Raw genomic sequence first — 20,606 nt, 5'->3', positions numbered from 1 at the left:
TATCCATGCATATATTTTAAAATAATAAAATGTTAAAATACTCTGGATGGCACAATTACTGGCTGCTTTTATTTTCCTTTTCTCTTTATATCTGAAATGTCTAAAGTGAACAAATTACCTCAATTGAATGTTTCTTAACAAATCCCTATACTCAAGAGTTGACACATAATACTACAGCTAAAGTTAATCTAAGGTACCAATAACCCAAACTTCATAACAACAGCAAGACACGCATCATAACCATAACAAGGTAAATACTGTTATCCCCATTTTACAGATTAAAAACAAACATTTATAAATTACGAAAAAAAAAAAAAAAAGGGTTCAGATAGATTACAAAGTTGCCCCAGCTATTACATGATTCGACTGGGATGCCAGGCCAAACCTCTCCTTATTCCAAAGCTCTTTCAAACAAGTCTGCCAAACCTAGTTGATCAGACTCAATTGGAAAACTTAAAAACATGCATTTGGGGATGTTGCTAAGAAAAGTCTGTTTTGGTATATGAGACAGGGCCCAGGTAGTTCTCATAATAGGCCCATAGAGAAAACACTTAATTTTTATCTTAAAAAATGTTAAACATGACTGCAATTATTTCGAATCTTTATAACGTAAGTTCTTAACTTTAAATGCTCATTAGAATTACTTAAATATCTGACGGGGTGCAGTGGCTCACACCTGTAATTCCAGCACTTTGGAAGGCTGAGGCAGGCGGATCACCTGAGGTCGGGAGTTCGAGGCCAGCCTGACCAACATGGAGAAATCCCGTCTCTACTAAAAACACAAAAATAGGCTGCGCGTGGTGGCGCACGCCTGTAATCAGAGCTACTCAGGAGGCTTAGGTGGGAGAGTCGCTTGAACCCGGAAGATGGAGGTTATAGTGAGTCAAGATCATGCCATTGCACTCCAGCCTAGGCAATAAGAGCGAAACAACTCCATCTCAAAAAAAAAATTACTTAAATACCTTTTTTTTCTCTCTCTCAGAGACAGGGTCTCACTCTGGCACCCAGGCTGGAGTAGAGTGGCATGATGGTAGCTCACTACAGCCTCAAACTCCTGGGCTCAAGCCATCTTCCCACCTCAGTCTCCCAAATAGCCAGGACTGACAGGCTATGCAATTTAACAAAGCTGCTTTTAACCTCTCAGACCTTATTACCTTAACCATTAACACTGGTATAGTTAGCTCAAAGGCTCCAACAATCAAATTCTCAAATAAGCACAATCACCTAATACTTAAAAGAACTATAAACTTAAAACTAGCATTTTATGCTTACTAAATTATATATTTTTTAAAGCTCCTAATACCCAAAGTTCCTAAATTTTCACTAAAGCTTATACATCTGTACATTGCCATGATCATATCTTTCTAGTGGAAAAAACTGTAAAAAGTACATAACTAGAGATATCTTTTTTTTTTTTTCTGAGACGGAGTCTCGCTTTGTTGCCCGGGCTGAAGTGCAATGGCGAGGTCTCAGCTCACTGCAACCTCTGCCTACCGGGTTCATGCAATTCTCCTGCCTCAGCCTCCCGAGTAGCTGGGACTACAGGCGTCCGCCACGGCACCCAGCTAATTTTTGTATTTTTAGTAGAGACGGGGTTTCACCATCTTGGCCAGGCTGGTCTTAAACTCGTAACCTTGTGATCCACCCGCCTCGGCCTCCCAAAGTGGGATTACAGGCGTGAGTCACAGTGCCTGGCCCAACTAGAGATGTCTTTATCTTTTGATCCAGGGAATTACACTCAGGAATTTTTCTTAATAAAATAAAACAAAGCCATCCACAGACATGAAGGCATCATCTACAGTATTACTTATTACTTACTAAACCCAATAACACTTTGAAATGCTTTCCTGGCTGGGCATGGTGGCTTACCAAAGTGGGAGGCTGCCTCGGCCTCTAAAAGTAATGCCAGCACTTTGGGAGGCCGGGGTGGGTAGATCACTTGAGGTCAGGAGTTTGAGACTAGCCTGGCCAACATGGAAAACACTGTCTCCACTAAAACTACAAAAATAAGCCGGGCATGGTGGCACACGCCTGTAGTCCCAGCTACTCAAGGAGGCTGAGGCAGAAGAGTCGCTTGAACCTGGGAGGCACAGGTTGCAGTGAGCAGAGATTGCACCAACGCAATCCAGCCTGGTTGACAGAGCAAAACTGTCTCAAATTAATTAATTAATTAATTAAAATGCTGTCCTAACAAATTTAATGATAAAACTACATGAAATTATATACTGTAATTTCAACGTATCATAAATACAGGTACAGAACAAAGAAATATAAACAAACTAAAATTTTGATTTGCTAGACTGTGAGAATGTTTTCTCAATTTAAAATTGCACAAGTCATGAAAACTGAATGTATAACTTCTGCTCTAACAATTCTATTTTCTAAAAATACCAGTCTCCTCTTTTTTTCTTTCAGTTTTTATTTTACCTCTGATCTGTCTGGATTTATGACACTGAATTAATTTTTTGTTTTTTTTGAGACAGAGTCTCTCTCTGTCACCCTGGCTGGAGTGCAGTGGCGTGATCTTGGCTCACTGCAAGCTCCACCTCCTGGGTTTAAGCAAGTCTCCTGCCTCAGCCTCCAGAGTAGCTCAGACTGCAGGCGCGTGCCACCAGGCCCAGCTAATTTTTTGTATTTTTAATACAGATGGGGTTTCACCGTGTTAGCCGGGATGGTCTCGATCTCCTGACTGCATTAATATTCTTTAATCATAAACCTCATGTGTATTTAAATCTTAATATCTCAAGTAGGTTCAGGCATGACTGTTCTATTCTTCGCTTATCTAAAGTTTATTCTCTCTTGATTTCTTTAAGAAGGGCTCACATAAACATATTTGCTTTATTTTGTTTGTTTTGTTTTTATGGGTTTTTTTTGAGACGGAGTCTCATTCTGTCGCCAGGATGGATGCAGTGGTGCGATCTCTGCTCACTGCAACCTCTGACTCCCTGGTTCAAGCGATTATCCCGCCTCAGCTACCCAAGTAGCTCACACCTGTAATCCTAGCACTTTGGGAGGCTCAGGCGGGTGGATCATGAGGTCAGGAGTTCAAGATCAGCCTGACCAACATGGTGAAACACCGCCTCTACTACTAATACAAAAATTGGCCGAGTGTGGTGGAACACGGCTGTAATCCCAGTTACTCAAGAGGTTGAGGGAGGAGAATCACTTGAAACACGGAGACAGAGGTTGCAGTAAGCAGACACTGCGCCACTGCACTCCAGCCTGGGCAACAGAGTGAGACTCTGTCTCTAAGCCTGGGCAACAGCGCGAGACTCCGTCTCTAAATAAATAAATAAACAAACAAATAAATAAAGTTAAAAAAAAAAAGTAATGGAGCCAGGCGCAGTGGCTCATGCCTATAATCTTGACACTTTGGGAGGCTGAGACAGGCGGATCACTTGAGGCCAAGAGTTTGAGACCAGCCTGGCCAACATGGTGAACCCCGCCTCTACTAAAAATACAAAAATTAGCCGGGTATGGTGGCTCCATGCCTGAGGGAGGAGAATCATTTGAACCTGGGAGCCGGAGGTTGTAGTGAGCTTACACTGTGCCACTGAACACCAGCCTGGGAAACAGAGTGAGACTCCATCTCAAAGAAAAAAATTTTTTAATGTAATGGGAGTTGAATCTAGAAAGGACTAAATAATTATCAGTAAAGTATAAATGGTACAACTATTATTATAAGGTACCGATGTGTTCAATAAGAATCAACATTTATAGCTCGGTGTGGTGGCTCACGCCTGTAATCCCAACACTTTGGGAGGCTGAGGAGGGTGGATCACTTGAGGTCGGGAGTTCGAGACCAGCCTGATCAACATGGAGAAACCCTGTCTCTACTAAAAATACAAAATTAGTCAGGCATGTGCCAACATGCCTATAATCCCAGCTACTCAGGAGGCTAAGGCAGGAGAATCACTTGAACTTGGGAGGTGGAGGATGCAGTGAGCTGAGATCACGCCACTGCACTCCAGCCTGGGCAACAAGAGTGAAACACCATCTCAAAAAAAAAAAAAAAAAAAAAAAACCAACATTTGCAAAAATTTTCTGATACATGCGTATATATTCTTTGCAGCACTGCTTTTAAAAACAAACTGAAAAGAGAAATTGTTACCAAAAGAGGATGAACCAAACTGTACCCATATAAAAGAATATCATACGGCCATTAAAAATATAAGGCAGGTATTTACATATATATTCATGTAGAAAGTAAAAAAGGTACAGAAAAGGTAAACAGTTTTTTCTTTTTTTTTTGAGACAAGGTCTCATTCTATCACCCAGGCTGGAGTACGGTGGCATAATTATAGCTCACTACAGCCTCAAGCTCCCAGGCTCAAGTGATTCTCCCACCTAAGCCTTCCCAGGTAGCTGTAACTACAGACACATGCCACCAGGCCCGGCTAATTTTTGTACTTTTGGTAGAGATGGGGTCTCACTATGTTGCTGAGGTTAGTCTTGAACTGCTGGACTCAAGCAATCCTCCCACCTCAGCTTCCCAAAGTGCTAGAATTACAGGCATGAGACACTGCGCCCAGCCAGTTTGTTTTGTTGTTATGATTTTTGGGTTTTTTGCTTACAAATACACAGAAACATCTAATGACATATACAGAATTTTTTCATTAAAGGACACAAAAGAGACTTAAATACAGAAGAGTGATTCCTACAAAAAAGCAGAAGGTAGTGAACAAGGGGACAGTTTTTTGTATTGTGTGAGATTTCTCCTTCCATGATATGTCATGATACATGTTTCGGCAGAACCACACAACTTAAGATTAATTACAGTCTCTCCTCAACCTGAATGCATCCTTAGAAATGCTGGATGAAATATAAAATTGTAGGCCGGGTACTGTGCCTCACGCCTGTAATCCCAGCACTGTGGGAGGCTGAAGTGGGTAGATCACTTGAGGTCGGGAGTTCGAAACCAGCTTGACCAACATGGTGAAACCCCATCTCTACTAAAAATACAAAATTAGCCGGGCGTGGTGGCATGCACCTGTAATCCTAGCTACTTGGGACGCTGAGGAAGGAGAATCGCTTAAACCCAGAAGGCAAGAGGTAGGTTACAGTGAGCTGAGGTTGCACCACTGCACTCCAGCTTGGGCAACAGAGCAAGAGTCTGTCTCAAAAAAAGGAAAAAAAAAAAAAAAGAAATACAAAATTGTAGAACAAATGGCAGGAAGTTGTAACTTTTTAAATTTTAAACAAACTAAAACTGAAATTTACCAACTGCAGACTTTTGATGAAATAAGTACAAGTACTTTGGCACAAGTGAACCCAGACGCAGGGACTAGGATGCAACAGGCAATGTGATTTTCTAATATTATAAACTAAGATATTGTTAACAGGGGCTTTAAATGAACACACAATAAACAACAAAACTTAAACTCATGGGAAATAACTGCAAAATTACTCTACTTCAAACATCAAAATACCTTCAGGCAAAGTTTTCTAAGAGCTCAAGAAAACACTGAAGTCTAAGGAAATGTTCTTTGCCATCAATATATCCTCCGTGCCTTAGACGTGTCTCCCGTAACTGACATTAAAGATGTGCTAAATTAGTGAATGTTATACCACTGTTTGTCTGTAGCATCAACACAAATCTTTAGTATAGATGCTTCCATATCTAATCAACATTATTTCCCAACTAGGGCACGACTGTAGATAGGTGGGAAACAGAATGGGAGAGAAGTGCCTAGCAGGCTAAGAGAAAACAATTCACATTGAACAGAACGGCTAGGGCAATCACAGAGCCCAGGAAATTTCCATATGATTCTAATGTGTAATAAAATTTCTAAACCACTGGACTGGACAAACTTTAAGATCTCTTGGCCAGGCATGGTGGCTCATATCTGTAATCCCAGCACTATGGGAGGCCAAGGTGGGTAGATCACTTGAGGCTAGGATTTCAAGACCGGCTTGGTCAACATGGAGAAATCCCATCTCTACCAAAAATACAAAAAAAACTGGCCAGGCACGGTGGCTCATGCCTGCAATCTCAGCACTTTGGGAGGCTGAGGCGGCAGATCACCTGAGGTCACGAGTTCAAGAGCAGCCTTGAACTCGTGGACAACATGGTAAAACCCCATCTCTACTAAAAATACAAAAAATTAGCTGAGTGTGGAAGCACACACTTGTAATCCCAGCCACTTAGGAGGCTGAGGCAGGAGGATTGCTTGAACCCAGGAAGTGGAGGTTGCAGTGAGCTAAGATCACACCAATGCATTCCAGCCTGGGCGACAAAAGTGAGACTCCATCTCAAATTCAAAAAAAGCAAAAAAAATTAGCCGGGCTTGGTGGCACGTGCCTGTAGTCCCAGATACTAGAGAGGGTGAGGCACAAGAATTGCTTCAACACGGGAGGCGGAGGTTGCAGTGTGCCAAGATCATGCCACTGCACTCCAGGCTGGGCAACAGAGTGAGATTCTGTATCCAAAAAAAAAAAAAAATCTCTCTACCAGCTCTAACAGCTAATGAATGATTCAGTACCTTTATCGCAAATAACAACTTGCAAATTTTCCACAAAATAAAAGACAGTTTATCTTGGAGTCAGTTATCCTGGAGTCTCGCTCTGTCGCCCAGGCCGGAGTAGTGGCATGATCTCGGCTCATTGCAACCTCCACCTCCTGGGTTCAAGTAATTCTCTGCCTCCCATGTAGCTTATATCACAGGCACCCATCACCACATCCGGCTAATGACAGTTTACCTTTAAATCTACTATAAGATATAAATGAACTCAATTTTGTTAGAAGAGTGAACATACAGAACTACCAAGCTTAGGGTCCAAATTAAATCAAACCACCTGACTAGTTTCTATTGTTTGCTGGGCTCGATTTTGTTTTAACATATGTGGCATCAGCACAGTTACTCAATGACTTGATCATAACTGCTCAATAAACACTTACTGAATTGTGATGTATGAAATACTAGAACACACGTGCCAGGAAAAAAAAAAAAACCTACACTTCATTCTAAAGTAAATGAGAATTTACCCAAAAGGATTTAGAGAAAAATCATCAAATTTTCACCTGCTAAAAAAAATAATGAATCTAGTATACAGAATGGTTTAAAGAAAGCCAAGATTAAATGGCAGAAACGTTCAGCAGGAATGCAGCTGCAGAAATTCAGGCAGGCAGCTGTGGTACCTTGATCTCTGGGGACAGTCAAGAGAAGGTAAATACAAAAAAATTAGATGGGCATTGTGGTGTGTGCCTGTAATCCCAGCTACTCAGAAGACTGAGGCAGGAGAATTGCTTGAACCCAGGAGGCGGAGGTTGCCGTGAGACGTTATCGTGCCATTGCACTCCAGTCTGGGCAACAGAGCAAGACTCCATCTCAAATATATATACATATATTCTTGCCAACTACTAACTTTTCCTAAATCCCCATATCCATCTGTACACACAAATCCTTTTCATCTCTACCAGATTATCCATATGTACTCTTTCAAACATGTAATAATAATCTTAAATAGCCAGCATTTGTCCAAATTCTTCTTCTTACCAAACAAAAAATCCTGTATGTGCCATGTCTACCTACCAAAATTTGCCTGCTATGTTTCTGTTTGCCAAGAGAATCATGTATTTGGTACTGGCACAATTTAATATCCTCAAATTACCTCCAACAATACTACTTGCATAAGTAAAACTAACTTTTTAATTTTTTTTCTTTTTGAGACAGAGTTTCGCTCTTGTGGCCCAGGCTGGAGTACAATGATGTGATCTCAGCTCACTGAAACCTCCGCCTCCTGGGTTCAAGCGATTCTCCTGCCTCAGCCTCCCAACTAGCTGGGATTACAGGTGCGCACAACGACAACTGGCTAATTTTGTATTTTGAGTAGAGACAGGGTTTCTCTATGTTGGTCAGGCTGGCCTCAAACTCCCGACCTCAGGTGATCCGCCCGCCTCAGCCTCCAAAGTGCTGGGATTACAGGCGTGAGCCACCGCGCCCAGCAAGTAAAACTAACTTTTAATAAGTTGTGTTTATTTTTAAGGGAAGTTATCTGGGAAAAGGGAGACTTTCACACCTAATATGTTAAGTTCCAACTTTATCTCTAAACTCCTAAATGGCACTTTACACAGTAGTACATGAACGGTACACACACTTAAGGGGAAAAAAAAAATCATACCACATCTACATGAAAATCCATGTTTACCTTGCCTCATTAGCATTAATTGGTGTTCATGCCTAGCTGCTTCCATTTCTGCCTCCAGTTTCTCTTTGGCTTCTCTGATGTTTCTATCAACCTGCTCACGCTGCTGCTTTTCCATTTCATCAAGAGCCTTCCATCGAGATGCATACTCAAATTCAAATGTCCCAGGCTGAGCAAAACGTGGCGGTTGTTCTCTTTCCCTAAATTAACATTAAAACATACAGAAATGTACGCTTAAAAGGTAAAACAACAACAAACGAGAACAACAAGTACTTACAATGTCCAAGACACCATGTGAGACACCGTGTCTACAAGAATTACCTCGTGACAATATTGTGATTACAGGCCTGAGTTTAAGAAACTGCCCAAGAATGTTCAACTAATAATGGAACAATGATTCAAACTTGCATAATCTGATGCTACAACCTGCATTATCCTAACTATTACCTGCAAAATTTCTGCTTTTGGAGGTTTCATTTTCTGGTCTTCAGTCAATGAAATATTTTACAGGCCGGGCGCAGTGGCTCACGCCTGTAATCCCAGCACTTTGGGAGGTCAAGGCTGGCAGATCACGAAGTCACGTGATCGAGACCATCCTGGCTAACATGGTGAAACCCTCTCTCTACTAAAAATACAAAAAAATTAGCCGGGCGCGGTGGCGGGCGCCTGTAGTCCCCAGCTACTTGGAAGGCTGAGGCAGGAGAATGGTGTGAACCCGGGAGGCGGAGTTTGCAGTGAGCAGAGATCGCGCCATTGCGCTCCAGCCTGGGAGACAGTGAGACTCCATCTCAAAAAAAAAAAAAAAAAAAAAAAAGAAATACTTTACAAAGGAAAGTCTGGAACATATGAATTAACTGTCTGGATCAGATGTTTTTACTAGTAAAACCAGCTAGATTTTATTGAGTGTTACGTGCCAATTAATTGGGTAGGCCCCAAAAATTAAGGCCTAACTTACTACAATTGTAGTTAATTATTTAATACTTCTTTCTCTTTATAGACTATAAACTCAATTGATGACACCAAATGTGGCTGTTAAATGCCACTTCGGCCGGGCGCGGTGGCTCACGCCTGTAATCCCAGCACTTTGGGAGGCCGAGGCAGATAGACCACGAGGTCAGGAGATTGAGACCATCCTGGCTAACATAGTAAAACCCCGTCTCTACTAAACATACAAAAAAAATTAGCCGGGCATGGTGGGCGGGTGCCTGTAGTCCCAGCTACTCAGGAGGCTGAGGCAGGAGAATGGCGTGAACCCGGGAGGCGGAGCTAGCAGTGAGCCTAGATCGTACCACTGCACTCCAGCCTGGGCAACTGAGCAAGACTCCGTTTCAAAATAAATAAATAAATAAATAAATAAATAAATAAATAAATAAATGCTGTGCCTCAAGTACCTAGAGTACAGTACATACATTTAATATACATTTCTTGAATAAATTAACAAATTACCAAATAAAGGGCTATGAATGTATTTGAAAGTCTTTATTTTTTTCATATATACATATATGTATATGTAAATATTTATTTTAGAGACATATAAAAAATATGACTGATCTCAAACTTCTGACCTCAAGTAATCCTCATTCCTCAGCCTCCAAAAGTGCCAAAATTACAGGTGCAAGACACCACACCTGGTCCCCAATTTTTTTTTCACTTTTTTTTTTTTGAGACAGAGTCCCATAGTATTGCCTGGGCTGCAGTGCAATGGTATAATCTCGGCTCACTGAAACTCCGCCTCCCAGGTTCAGGTGATTCTCCTGCTTCAGTCTCCCAAGTAGCAGGGATTACAGGCACCTGCCACCATGCTTGGCTTAGTTTTTGAATTTTTTTAGTGAGACAGGGTTTCACGTTATGTTGGCCAGGCTGGTCTTGAACTCCTGACCCTGTGATCTACCCATATCGGCCTCCCAAAGTGCTGGGATTATAGGTGTGAGCCACCATGCCCAGACTTTCTTTTCACTTTTAAGAATTGTTGTTGTTGATGGTGTTGCTTTGGGTTTTTGTGAGACAGGGTCTTGCTCAGCTTCACAGGCTGGAGTGTAGTGGCACAATTAAGACTCACTGCCGAGACCGGGAACGGTAGCTCACGCTTGTAATCCCAGCACTTTCGGAGGCTGAGGTAGGCGGATCACAACGCCAGGAGTTCAAGACCAGCCTGGCCAACATGGCGAAATCCCATCTCTACTAAAATTACAAAAATTAGCTGGGCATGGTGGCGGGCACCTGTAAATCCCAGCTACTTGCAAGGCTAAGGCAGGAGAATCGCTTGAAACCCAGGAGGCAGAGGTTGCAGTAAGCCGAAATTGTGCCACTGCACTCCAGCCTGGGCAACAAGAGCAAGACTCCATCTTTAAAAAAAAAAAAAAAAGGCTCACTGCCGAATCAACCTCCCAGGCTCAACCAATCCTCCCACCTGAGGCTGCAGAGTACCTAGGACTACAGGGGAGTGCCAACATGACCAGCTAATTTTTTCATTTTTTGTAGAGATGAGGTACCACTATGTTGCCCAGGCTGGTCTCAAACTCCTGGAAGCAATGCTTCTGCCTCCCAAAGTGCTAGGACTACAAGTGGGAGCCACCACACCCAGTCAACTTTCAAGAAATTTTTGCAGAAAAGTGTTCAACTAGTCTCGCCTATAACAGCCTCTATTAAAAAGTACTGATGGGAAAACAATTCCCACTCCATGAATAAAAGCATAGATACCTTGCTACAAATGTCTATTTTATTTTATTTTATTTTATTTTGAGACGGAGTCTTGCTCTGTCGCCCAGGCTGGAGTGCAGTGGCCAGATCTCAGCTCACTGCAAGCTCCTCCTCTCGGGTTCACGCCATTCTCCTGCCTCAGCCTACCGAGTAGGTGGGACTACAGGCACCCACCACTTAGCCCGGCTAGTTTTTTGTATTTTTCAGTAGAGACGGGGTTTCACTGTGTTAGCCAGGATGGTCTTGATCTCCTGACCTCGTGATCCGCCCGTCTCGGCCTCCCAAAGTGCTGGGATTACAGGCTTGAGCCACCGCGCCCGGCGTAAATTTTAACTTTTATTTTGGGGTAGGGAGGTGAGGAGGGGTGGGTATGACAAATCTGGGAGAGAAAGGAGAAAGCTGTCACAGAGGGAAAGATGTAATAACAAGAGAGAGAAAGATATTCAGAAGCATATGAAGAAAAATCAAAGACAGCCATGATCCTAGGGACTCCGTATCTGAAAAACCTACTTGGATTTTTTTCTTTTTAAAGCACCGACTAGAAAGTGCGAAAGAGTGGGAGGATCTACCAACCACAAATTTTTCTAAAAGAATTGTTTATTGGTCAGCAGTTCCTAAGTCAAAGATTGACTATATTTTTAAATTATTTTCTCCCACAGGAAAAAAACACTGAAATAACATGCTTTTTTGAAGTTACAAGTGAATTTGAATCTTGGCTCTTATGCTTTGTGAGCATTTTCTTTTTCTCTCTTTTTTTTTTTTTTGAAACATGTTGCCCAGGCTGGAATGCAATGGCACAATCTCAGCTCACTGCAACCTGCGCCTCCCGGGTTCAAGCGATTCTCCTGCCTCAGCCTCCCAAATAGCTGGGATTACAGGCTCCTGACACCATACCCAGCTAATTTTTTGTATTTTTAGTAGAGACGGGGTTTCACCATGTTGGCCAGGCTGGACTCCAACTCCTGATCTCAGGTGATCCACCCGCTTTGGCCTCCCAAAGTGCAGAGATTACAGGCATGTGGCACTGCGCCAGACCCTGTGAGCATTTTCTTCTGTGAATAAATCTTTAGTAAAAAAAGTGGGAACAGAACTAGCTTTTTTTTTTTTTGAGCAAGTCTCACTCCAGTCGCCCAGGCTGGAGTGCAGTGGCGCAATCTCGGCTCCACCTCCCGGATTCAAGCGATTCTCCTGCCTCAGCCTCCCAAATAGCTGGGATTACAGGTGCGTGCCACCGCATCGGACTAATTTTTGTATTTTCAGTAGAGACAGGGTTTTACCATGTTGGCCAGGTTAGTCTCGAACTCCTGACCTCAGGTGATCCACCCACCACGGCCTCCCAAAGTGCTGGGATTACAGGCGTGAGCCACTATGCCCAGCCATAACTAGCTCTTATTAAGGTTTGCTGAGATCATTAACTATATAAACAAATATTGTCTATAAAGTCTATTCTTGTAACAACCTTGTACTTCTAGTTCTCCAACTCCCAAATCGAAACGTATGCTTTATTTCAAATTTGCAATGGTGACCTATAACAAGGAAAAAGTTAAGTGAAGAGGAAATCACAGGAACCCTTTAAAAAATGGCATTGTGGCCAGGTGCAGTGCCTCACACCTGTAAATCCAACAGTTTGAGAGGCCAATGCGGGCAGATCACTTGAGCCCGGGAGTTCTAGACCACCCTGAGCAATAAGACGAAACTCTGTCTTTACAAAAAAAATTTAAAAATTAGATGGGCATGGTGGCCCACATCTGTAGTTCCAGCTACTTAGGGGATACTGAGGCGGAAAGATCACTTGAGACCAAGAGGTAAAGGCTGCACTGAGCCATGATCACACCACTACACTGCAGTCTGGACAACAGGGCCAGACCCTGTCTCAAAAAAAAAAAAAAAAAAAAAAAGAGAGAGAAATCGCATTGTAAAGGATGTAAGAATAGATATTAATTAGGCTGGGTGTGGTGGCTCTCACCTGTAATCCCAGCACTTTGGGAGGCCGATGCGGGCAGATCACAAGGTCAGGAGTTCAAGACCAACCTGGCCAACACAGTGAAACTCTGTCTCTACTAAAAACACAAAAATTAGTTGAGCATGGTGGCGTGTGCCTGTAGTCTCAGCTACTTGAGAGGCTGAAGCAGGAGAATCACTTGAACCTGGGAGGCCGAGGTTGCAGTGAGCCTAGATCGCTCCACTGCACTCCAGCCTGGGCAACAAGAGCAAAACTCCATCTCAAAAAAAAAAAAAAAAGCTGGGCGCGGTGGCTCATGCCTGTAATCCCAGCACTTTGGGAGGCCGAGGCGGGTGGATCACCTGAGGTCGGTAGTTCAAGACCAGCCTGACCAACATGGAGAAACCTCGTCTCTACTAAAAATACAAAATTAGCCAGGCGTGGTGGCACATGCCTATAATCCCAGCTACTAGGGAGGCTGAGGCAGGAGAATTGCTTGAACCTGGGAGGCGGAGGTTGCGGTGAGCCGAGATCTTGCCATTGCACTCCAGCCTGGGCAACAAGAGTGAAACTCCGTCTCCAGAAAAAAAAGAATAGATATGAATTATTATCAATGCTAATGCTAATGCTTCCTCCCTGAAATACTCTCCTCCCTTGCTTCCAGGACAGAGTCTGATGGCTCTTCCCGCCATTCCAATGAATGAATGCTCCCTTCTCAGTCGTTATTGATTTGTTCTGATCTTCCAAATCTCTACACACTAGAGAACTCCAAGGTTCAAGGTTTGGTGTTTTGACTTCAAAAATATCATGTTCATAAATCCAGGCAGGACGGTTGCTCTAAATCCTAGGTATAAATCCAACTACCTGCTTGACTTACACTGCCAACACCTAGAACAGTGGCTAACACAAAGGCACTCCAAGTTTTATTTATGGAATAAATAAGTGGGCCGGGCGCAGTGGCTTACACCTGTAATCCCAGCACCTTGGGAGGCCAAGACAGGTGATCACCTGAGGTCAGCAGTTCTGACTCCAGCCTGGCCAACATAGTGAAACCCCATCTCTACTAAAAATACAAGAATTAGCTGGGTGTGGTGGCGCAGGCCTGTAATCCCAGCTACTCAGGAGGGTGAGGGACAAGAATCACTTGAACTTGGGAGGTGGAGGTTGAAGTGAGCTGAGACTGCACCACTGCACTCCAGCCTGGGTAACAAAGTGACACTCTCAAAAAATAAATAAGCAGGCCTTTGAGTCCCTATGCTTAGGCCCGTTCCCAGACTGTGGAGTGCTACTTTCATTTTCAATAAAACCCTTCATTCCTTCCTTGCTTTGTTTGGGCATTTTGTCCAATTCTTTGTTCAAGACGCCAAGAACTTGGACACTCTCCACTGGTACCATATTTTGGTGAGCCAGCCAGAAGGAAGTCAAGCAGGTTCACTATGACCGCTCAGGGAGACAGAACCCAGAAGCCTGGCATGTTGGCAAAAGGGTAAAGAAAGCTTTTATTTTTTTGAGACGGAGTCTCGCTGTCATCCAGGCTGGAGTGTGGTGGCGCGATCTCGGCTCACCACAACCTCTGCCTCCTGGTTCAAGCAATTCTCCTGCCTCAGCCTCCTGAGTAGCTGGGATTACAGGTGCATGTCACCATGCCCGACTAATTTTTGTAATTTTAGTAGAGACAGTGTTTCACCACGTTGGTCAGGCTGGTCTCAAACTCCTGACCTTGTGATCCACCCGCCTTGGCCTCCCAAAGTGCTAGGATTACACGTATGAGCCACCACGCCCAGCCCTAAGAAAGTGTTTTATGGTTTGAATCTTCTGGAAACATCAAAGAAAGACAGTCACTGGGCATGGTGGCTCACGCCTGTAATCCCAGCACTCTGGGAAGCCAAGGAAGGCGGATCACAAGGTCAGGAGATTGAGCCCATCCTGGCTAACATGGTGAAACTCCATCTCTACTAAAAATACAAAAAAACTAGCTGGGCATGGTGGCACACGCCTATACTCCCAGCTACTTGGGATGCTGAGGCAGGAGAATCGCTTGAACCTGGGAGGCAGAGGCTGCAGTGAGCTGAGATCACGCCACTGCACTCCAGCCTGGGCAACAGAGTGAGACTCCATCTCAAAACAAAGAAAGAAAGACTGTCCTTGCCATCCACACTACAACAAAACTTTGGGACCTTGAACTTTGGGTTCATGGTCTCACAAATGAAAAGGGTCCCTCCACACTTTTGGAACTGTGCACCCACTGGAACCCTTGAGAGACCATCAAGCTTCAGATGATCATGCAACAAAGGTTCCAGCCAGTTCCAGGCGAAGACACCACCCCTAGCCATCGAGAAGCTACCCTGCCTCCACTAGATGGAGCAGGGCGCGAGTTCTGTGATCCCCAATAGGTAGAGACCACAACCCAAGTCAGCATGAAGCAGTTACAGAAAAAAAGACCATTGGTTCCTCTGCCTCCCATAAAGATTTATGAGGATCACATCTCTAAGTGGGGAGATGAGGCAAGAAAATAGAGTCTGGAAGCAGGGAACAGAAGGCCAATTCACAATTCAGCTATAACAGGAAATATCCTCTCCATAGGGCATACACCAAGTAAATGACTTTGTAACTTTACTTCATCCTCTTCATTTACACAGGGCATACCCCAAGTAGAGGGTATTTAAACTCACAAAAACTCTGTAACAGGGCCTTCGAGCCCCTATGCTCAGGCCCACACTGCAGAGTGTACTTTCATTTTCAATAAAACCCTTCATTCCTCCCCTGCAAAAAAAAAATAAGTGACTGATTTTTAAAAATATAATGCGCTCTACAAAAGTAAAGTAATTGGAGGGGAAAGGGAGGTGGGACAGGCAGAGAACAGAACTGGAGGCAGTCCATCTAGGGAATGGGACTGTGAGGCCATACTTGTGAAACATTTGGACTGCTATTCTACAACTTTTATTTGGTGTGTTCGTTGCACAGCTATTTGAAATGTTTAATAAAGCTTTATAAACTTAAAAAGAATGCACTCATATAAGCAGTTAATGTAAATATACTTGTATTATTCTAAGTGAAAGGGCAAAAGAATAAACATACAACATTTTGAAAATGAGCTATTTTTTGCAACCTCTAAAAGTTTTTCCACTGTGCCAGGTTATTAAACTAGGAATATCCTGCTCCATCCTGGCACACCAAAAGTCTCCTTTTAACCTACAATAGACTTGAAGCATAAAATAAAACTTAAGAAGTATTTTCAGCTGGGCGTGGTGGCTCACGCCTGTAATCCTAGCACTTTGGGAGGCCAAAGCGGGTAGATCACCTAAGATCAGGAGTTCAAGACCAGCCTGACCAACATGGTGAAACCCCATCTCTACTGAAAACACGAAAAAATTAGTCGGGCGTGGTGGCACACGCCTGTAATCCCAGCTACTTGGAAGGCTGAGGAGGGAGAATCGCTTGAACCCGGGAGGTGGAGGTTGCAGTGAGCCGAGTTCACGCCACTGCACTCCAGCCTGTGTGACAAGAGTAAGACTCCATCTCAAAAAAAAAAAAAAAAAAGTATTTTCACGTTATCTAGATTTCGTTGTTTTTCTGGCATAAATATTATTGACAGTGTCCTAGTACCCACCCTGCCCCAGTTATAAAAGTAGACATTTCTTTAAAAATTAGTATGTTTTACCCATATGAAAAAAGAAAACTATTAGCTAGGTATGGTGGTGCATGCCTATAATCCCAGCTACTCGGGAGTCTGAGGCACAAGAATCACTTGAATGTGGGACGTAGAGATTACAGGGAGCCAAGATCACACCACTGCACTCCAGCCTGGGCAACAGAGCAAGACAGTATCTCAAAAAAAAAACAGAAAACTAGCATTCCATGTAGACTAGACCACTCTATTACCCAGATTATATAAATAAACAGACACCTCATAATCCAACAATATTTGAAAACAAATGTAATGAACACCCTTAATAGTACATACACAAATTAACTATTAATAAAATCTTACTTATGATATTGTTGAGTTTTCTGCATCAGCTTCTCTGGCAAGCCATCTTCATCATCAAACTGCTCCATGGGTTCCACAATGACTGGACGAGGGGTCCTGGATAGGTATAAAAGCATTCATAAAAATTAACACGGTGCCAAGAATTAATACCTTCTTAAAAGAAATGTTTTATAATAATAAAGATATATACTTAGAAAATGTCTCACTTGAGAAAAATGTCTCAGAAGTATCATTTGTACTCATAAAAATCAGTCAATAGCCGAAGCAGTGGCTCACGCCTGTAATCCCAGTACTTTGGGAGGCCAAGGCGGGCAGATCACTTGAGGTCAGGAGTTCAAGACCATCCAGGCCAACATGGTGAAACTCCGTCTCTACTGAAAATACAAAAAATTAGCCGGGCATTGTGGTGTGTGCCAGCTACTCAAGAGGCTGAGGCAGGAGAATTGCTTGAACCCGGGAGGGAGAGGTTGAAGTGAGTGGAGATTGCATCACTGCACTCCAGCCTGGGCAACAGAGCAAGACTCCATTTCGAGAAAAAAAAAAAAATTCAGTCAATAAACATTTACTGAGCCAGAGAGAGATGAATGTCAAAAGCCACAAAAAGATGAGTAAATAAAGCAACAATCATGAACCAGCATAACAGCTATAGTTAACATTTAGAAAGTATGATGAAAACGAGTTTGTACCTAACTCATGTTTTATATGTGTGGTCATCATCATAGCCACTGCTTCAGCTATTGACTGATTTTTATGAGTACAAATGATACTTCTGAGACATTTTTCTCAAGTGAGACATTTTCTAAGTATGTATCTTTATCATCAACATGTCCCACCACCTCAACCCACCCACCTGTGCCCACCACCCGGTTTCCCTGTATCGATCAGTATTGTCCAGGAAGTTCTTAAAAATGTTGGCCAGGAGGCACAGTGGCTCACACCTGTAATCCCAGCACTTTGGAAGGCCAAGGCAGGCGGACCACCTGAGGTTAAGAGTTTGAGACCAGTGGGGCCAACATGGTGAAATCCCATCTCTACTAAAACTACAAAATTTAGCCAGGCGTGGTGGCACATGCCTGTAGTCCCAGCTACTCAGGATGCTGAGGTATGAGAATTGCTTGAACTCAGGAGGCAGAGGTTGCAGTGAGTGGCGATCGCACCACTGTACTCCAGCCTGGGCGGCAGAGCGAGACTCTTGTCTCAAAAAAAAATAATGTTAAAGCTGAGAATCAGATCTAAAACATGTCAGCGAAGTGGCTCACATCTGTAATTCCAGTGCTTTGGGAAGCAGAGGCGGGGAAGATGGCTGGAGCCCAGAAGTTTGAGACCAGCCTGGGAAAGATGACAAGACCCTGTCTCTATAATATATTTTAAAATTAGCCAGGTGGCATACACTACTCAGGAGGCTGAGGTGGGAGGCTCACTTGAGCCCAGGAATTTGAGGCTGCAGTGAGCTACGATAAAGCCACTGAACTCTAGCCTGGGCAATAAGGCAAGACGCTATCTCTAAATTAAAATAAAAATAAAAGATGTTAGCCAGACAAAAGGGAAAGAGGGAAGGCAGAAGACACCAGACATTCAAGGAGAAAAGTTGGGAGAAGGAAGTGACAAGAAGAGTGGGTGATGAAAGATATGACTAGAGGCCCTCCTTCTTTACTGTTTTCTTGAGTAAAACAGGAGAAAAGGAGAGTTCATGGAGGGAAGGAGGAATAAGTAGAATGGATGGCACACTGATATTAAAATTTCCTTTGAGACTGGCTCTTCACCATGCAATTAAAATCTATTTATACTACCTTCAAAATAGTGATGCTTCAGAGAGAAAAAACTAAGCTAGAAAGATGAAGGGGGTTTTTGGACTCCAAAAGTTTCTCTTACACATAATACCAGAGATTGACACAGACTTTAGATCCTAAATGTTAAGAAAAGACACAAAAACTTTTCAAAATTATTACTGAGTTAGTGAAGACATTTTAAGGAAACAGTTAAAGCAGGTATGGAACATCATGAAGTGGTGAAATGAGATTATAGAAACCTCACATAAACTGAATAGGAACCCAAAGGTAAAGAGACTTAAGACATGGTACTTCTAAAAGTACCCAAAAAGGCCCAGGGCCAAAATGAAAATGATGCATTTTATGGACCATTCATCCGCTGGAAGCTATGGCAGGGCCACAAACAAAGAACAATAACAGAACCAGACAAGAGGTACACCTAAGCAGGGGCCAACAAAGAAATAAGCAAACCCCTCCAGTAACACAAGACCACCCCCCTTCAAACAAACTTTAGAAACAGAGAATTAAGAGGGAAAAATGAACTAAGCAGATGATATGTCATTCATCAGAAATGACAAAAGTATATGAAGCCAAGGGAAACCGTAATCAGTAGTAAGAGAGAAAACTCTGACATCTCTGTACTCTCAAATATGTTAGAGATTTTAACAAATTGTACACTTTTCACATGTAAGTTTGGGCCACTAGACAACTCTTACACAGTATGGGAGAGAAGAAGTACAGATTTCTAAGAGGGAACTTAATCGATACAAACAAATTTATAGTCTCCCTCTACCACTCTCTCTCTATATTCATCTTGCTCCTACAATTCCACTTCTAGAGAGACACATAAACCAGTAAGCAAAGATCAATCACAACCACATTCATTAATTACACAACATAAAAAGACCAAGGAACATGGGTATGTATTGTGTACAAGGGAATTACTTAAGGGACTGTATCTTATTTTTATTTATTGGAACACATGCTAAAATGTTAACATCTATGGTTTCATTGTACATACACCACTCCCTATAAAAGCTCCCTTTGTCCACCTTCTGACTCATCTTGTTTATTTCACTTTCATCTTTAGGTATAACCAAAGTTTGTAAAACTCAACCTAAGGCCGGGCACGGTGGCTCACGGCTGTAATCCCAGCACTTTGGGAGGCCAAGGCAGGTGGATCACTCAGGAGTTTGAGACCAGCCTGACCAACATGTGAAATCCCGTCTCTACTAACACAAAAAATTAGCTGGGTGTGGTGGTGCATGCCTGTAGTCCCAGCTACTTGGGAGGCTGAGGCAGGATAATCACTTGAACCCAGGAAGCGGAGGTTGTAGTGAGCTAAGACTGTGCCATTGCACTCCAGCCTGGGCAACAAGGGCAAAACTATTTCAAAAAACAAACAAACAAACAAACAAAAACTCAAATTCTGTTTGCCATAGGTATAATAACTAAATTTATTTTTTTTTCTTGAGACAGTGTCTCACTCTGTTGTCCAGGCTGGAGTGCAGTGGCGCAATCACAGCTCACTGCAGCCTCAAACTCCGGGGCTCAAGATATCCTCTCGCTTCAGCCTCCCAAAGTGCTGGGATTACAGCCATGAGCGACTACGTCTGCCCAGGTTACTCTTTTTGCAAATGTAAGTACATAGTAAGTGGAAAACAGCTGGGCACGGTGGCTCATGCCTGTAACCCCAGCATTTTGGGAGGCCGAGGCAGGCGGATCACAAGGTCAGGAGTTCAAGACCAGCCTGACTAATATAGTGAAACCCCGTCTCTACTAAAAAATATAAAAATAATTAGCTGGGCGTGGTGGCACACACCTGTAATCCCAGCTACTCAGGAGGCCGAGGCAGGAGAATTGCTTGAACCCAAGAGGCAGAGCTTGCGGTGAGCTGAGATCGTGCCACTGCACTCCAGCCTGGGAGACAGAGGGAGACTCTGTCTCAAAACAAAAAAAGTAGAAAACAGATGGAAAAGAAACAAATCAAAGTCTTCAACCATAATGTTGAATCTGAAGTTACTGCTTGGATTTTTGTTTTTCTCCCCATTTTACCACC

General features: G+C 43.1%; 1 protein-coding gene across 35 annotated transcripts in view; it reads right to left on the bottom strand.

Annotated features, from left to right (window-relative positions):
- The window catches only part of PSPC1 (paraspeckle component 1), a 105,795-nt gene that overhangs the window by 69,615 nt on the left and 15,574 nt on the right, over positions 1-20,606 (bottom strand). For all 35 annotated transcript variants that reach the window (XR_003724098.2, XR_013407603.1, XR_013407604.1 and 32 more), the window contains 2 exon segments: positions 16,779-16,874; positions 8,149-8,345 (listed from right to left, as the gene is read on the bottom strand). Coding sequence is in view for 9 of the 35 variants with exons in the window: in XM_028837134.2 (XP_028692967.1) it covers positions 8,149-8,345; positions 16,779-16,874 (293 nt within the window). In the remaining 26 variants the exon portion in view is untranslated.

The sequence above is a fragment of the Macaca mulatta genome, chromosome 17, assembly GCF_049350105.2.
Source record: "Macaca mulatta isolate MMU2019108-1 chromosome 17, T2T-MMU8v2.0, whole genome shotgun sequence".
Taxonomy (NCBI): domain Eukaryota; kingdom Metazoa; phylum Chordata; class Mammalia; order Primates; family Cercopithecidae; genus Macaca; species Macaca mulatta.
This window is presented reverse-complemented; position numbering and strand designations above follow the sequence as displayed.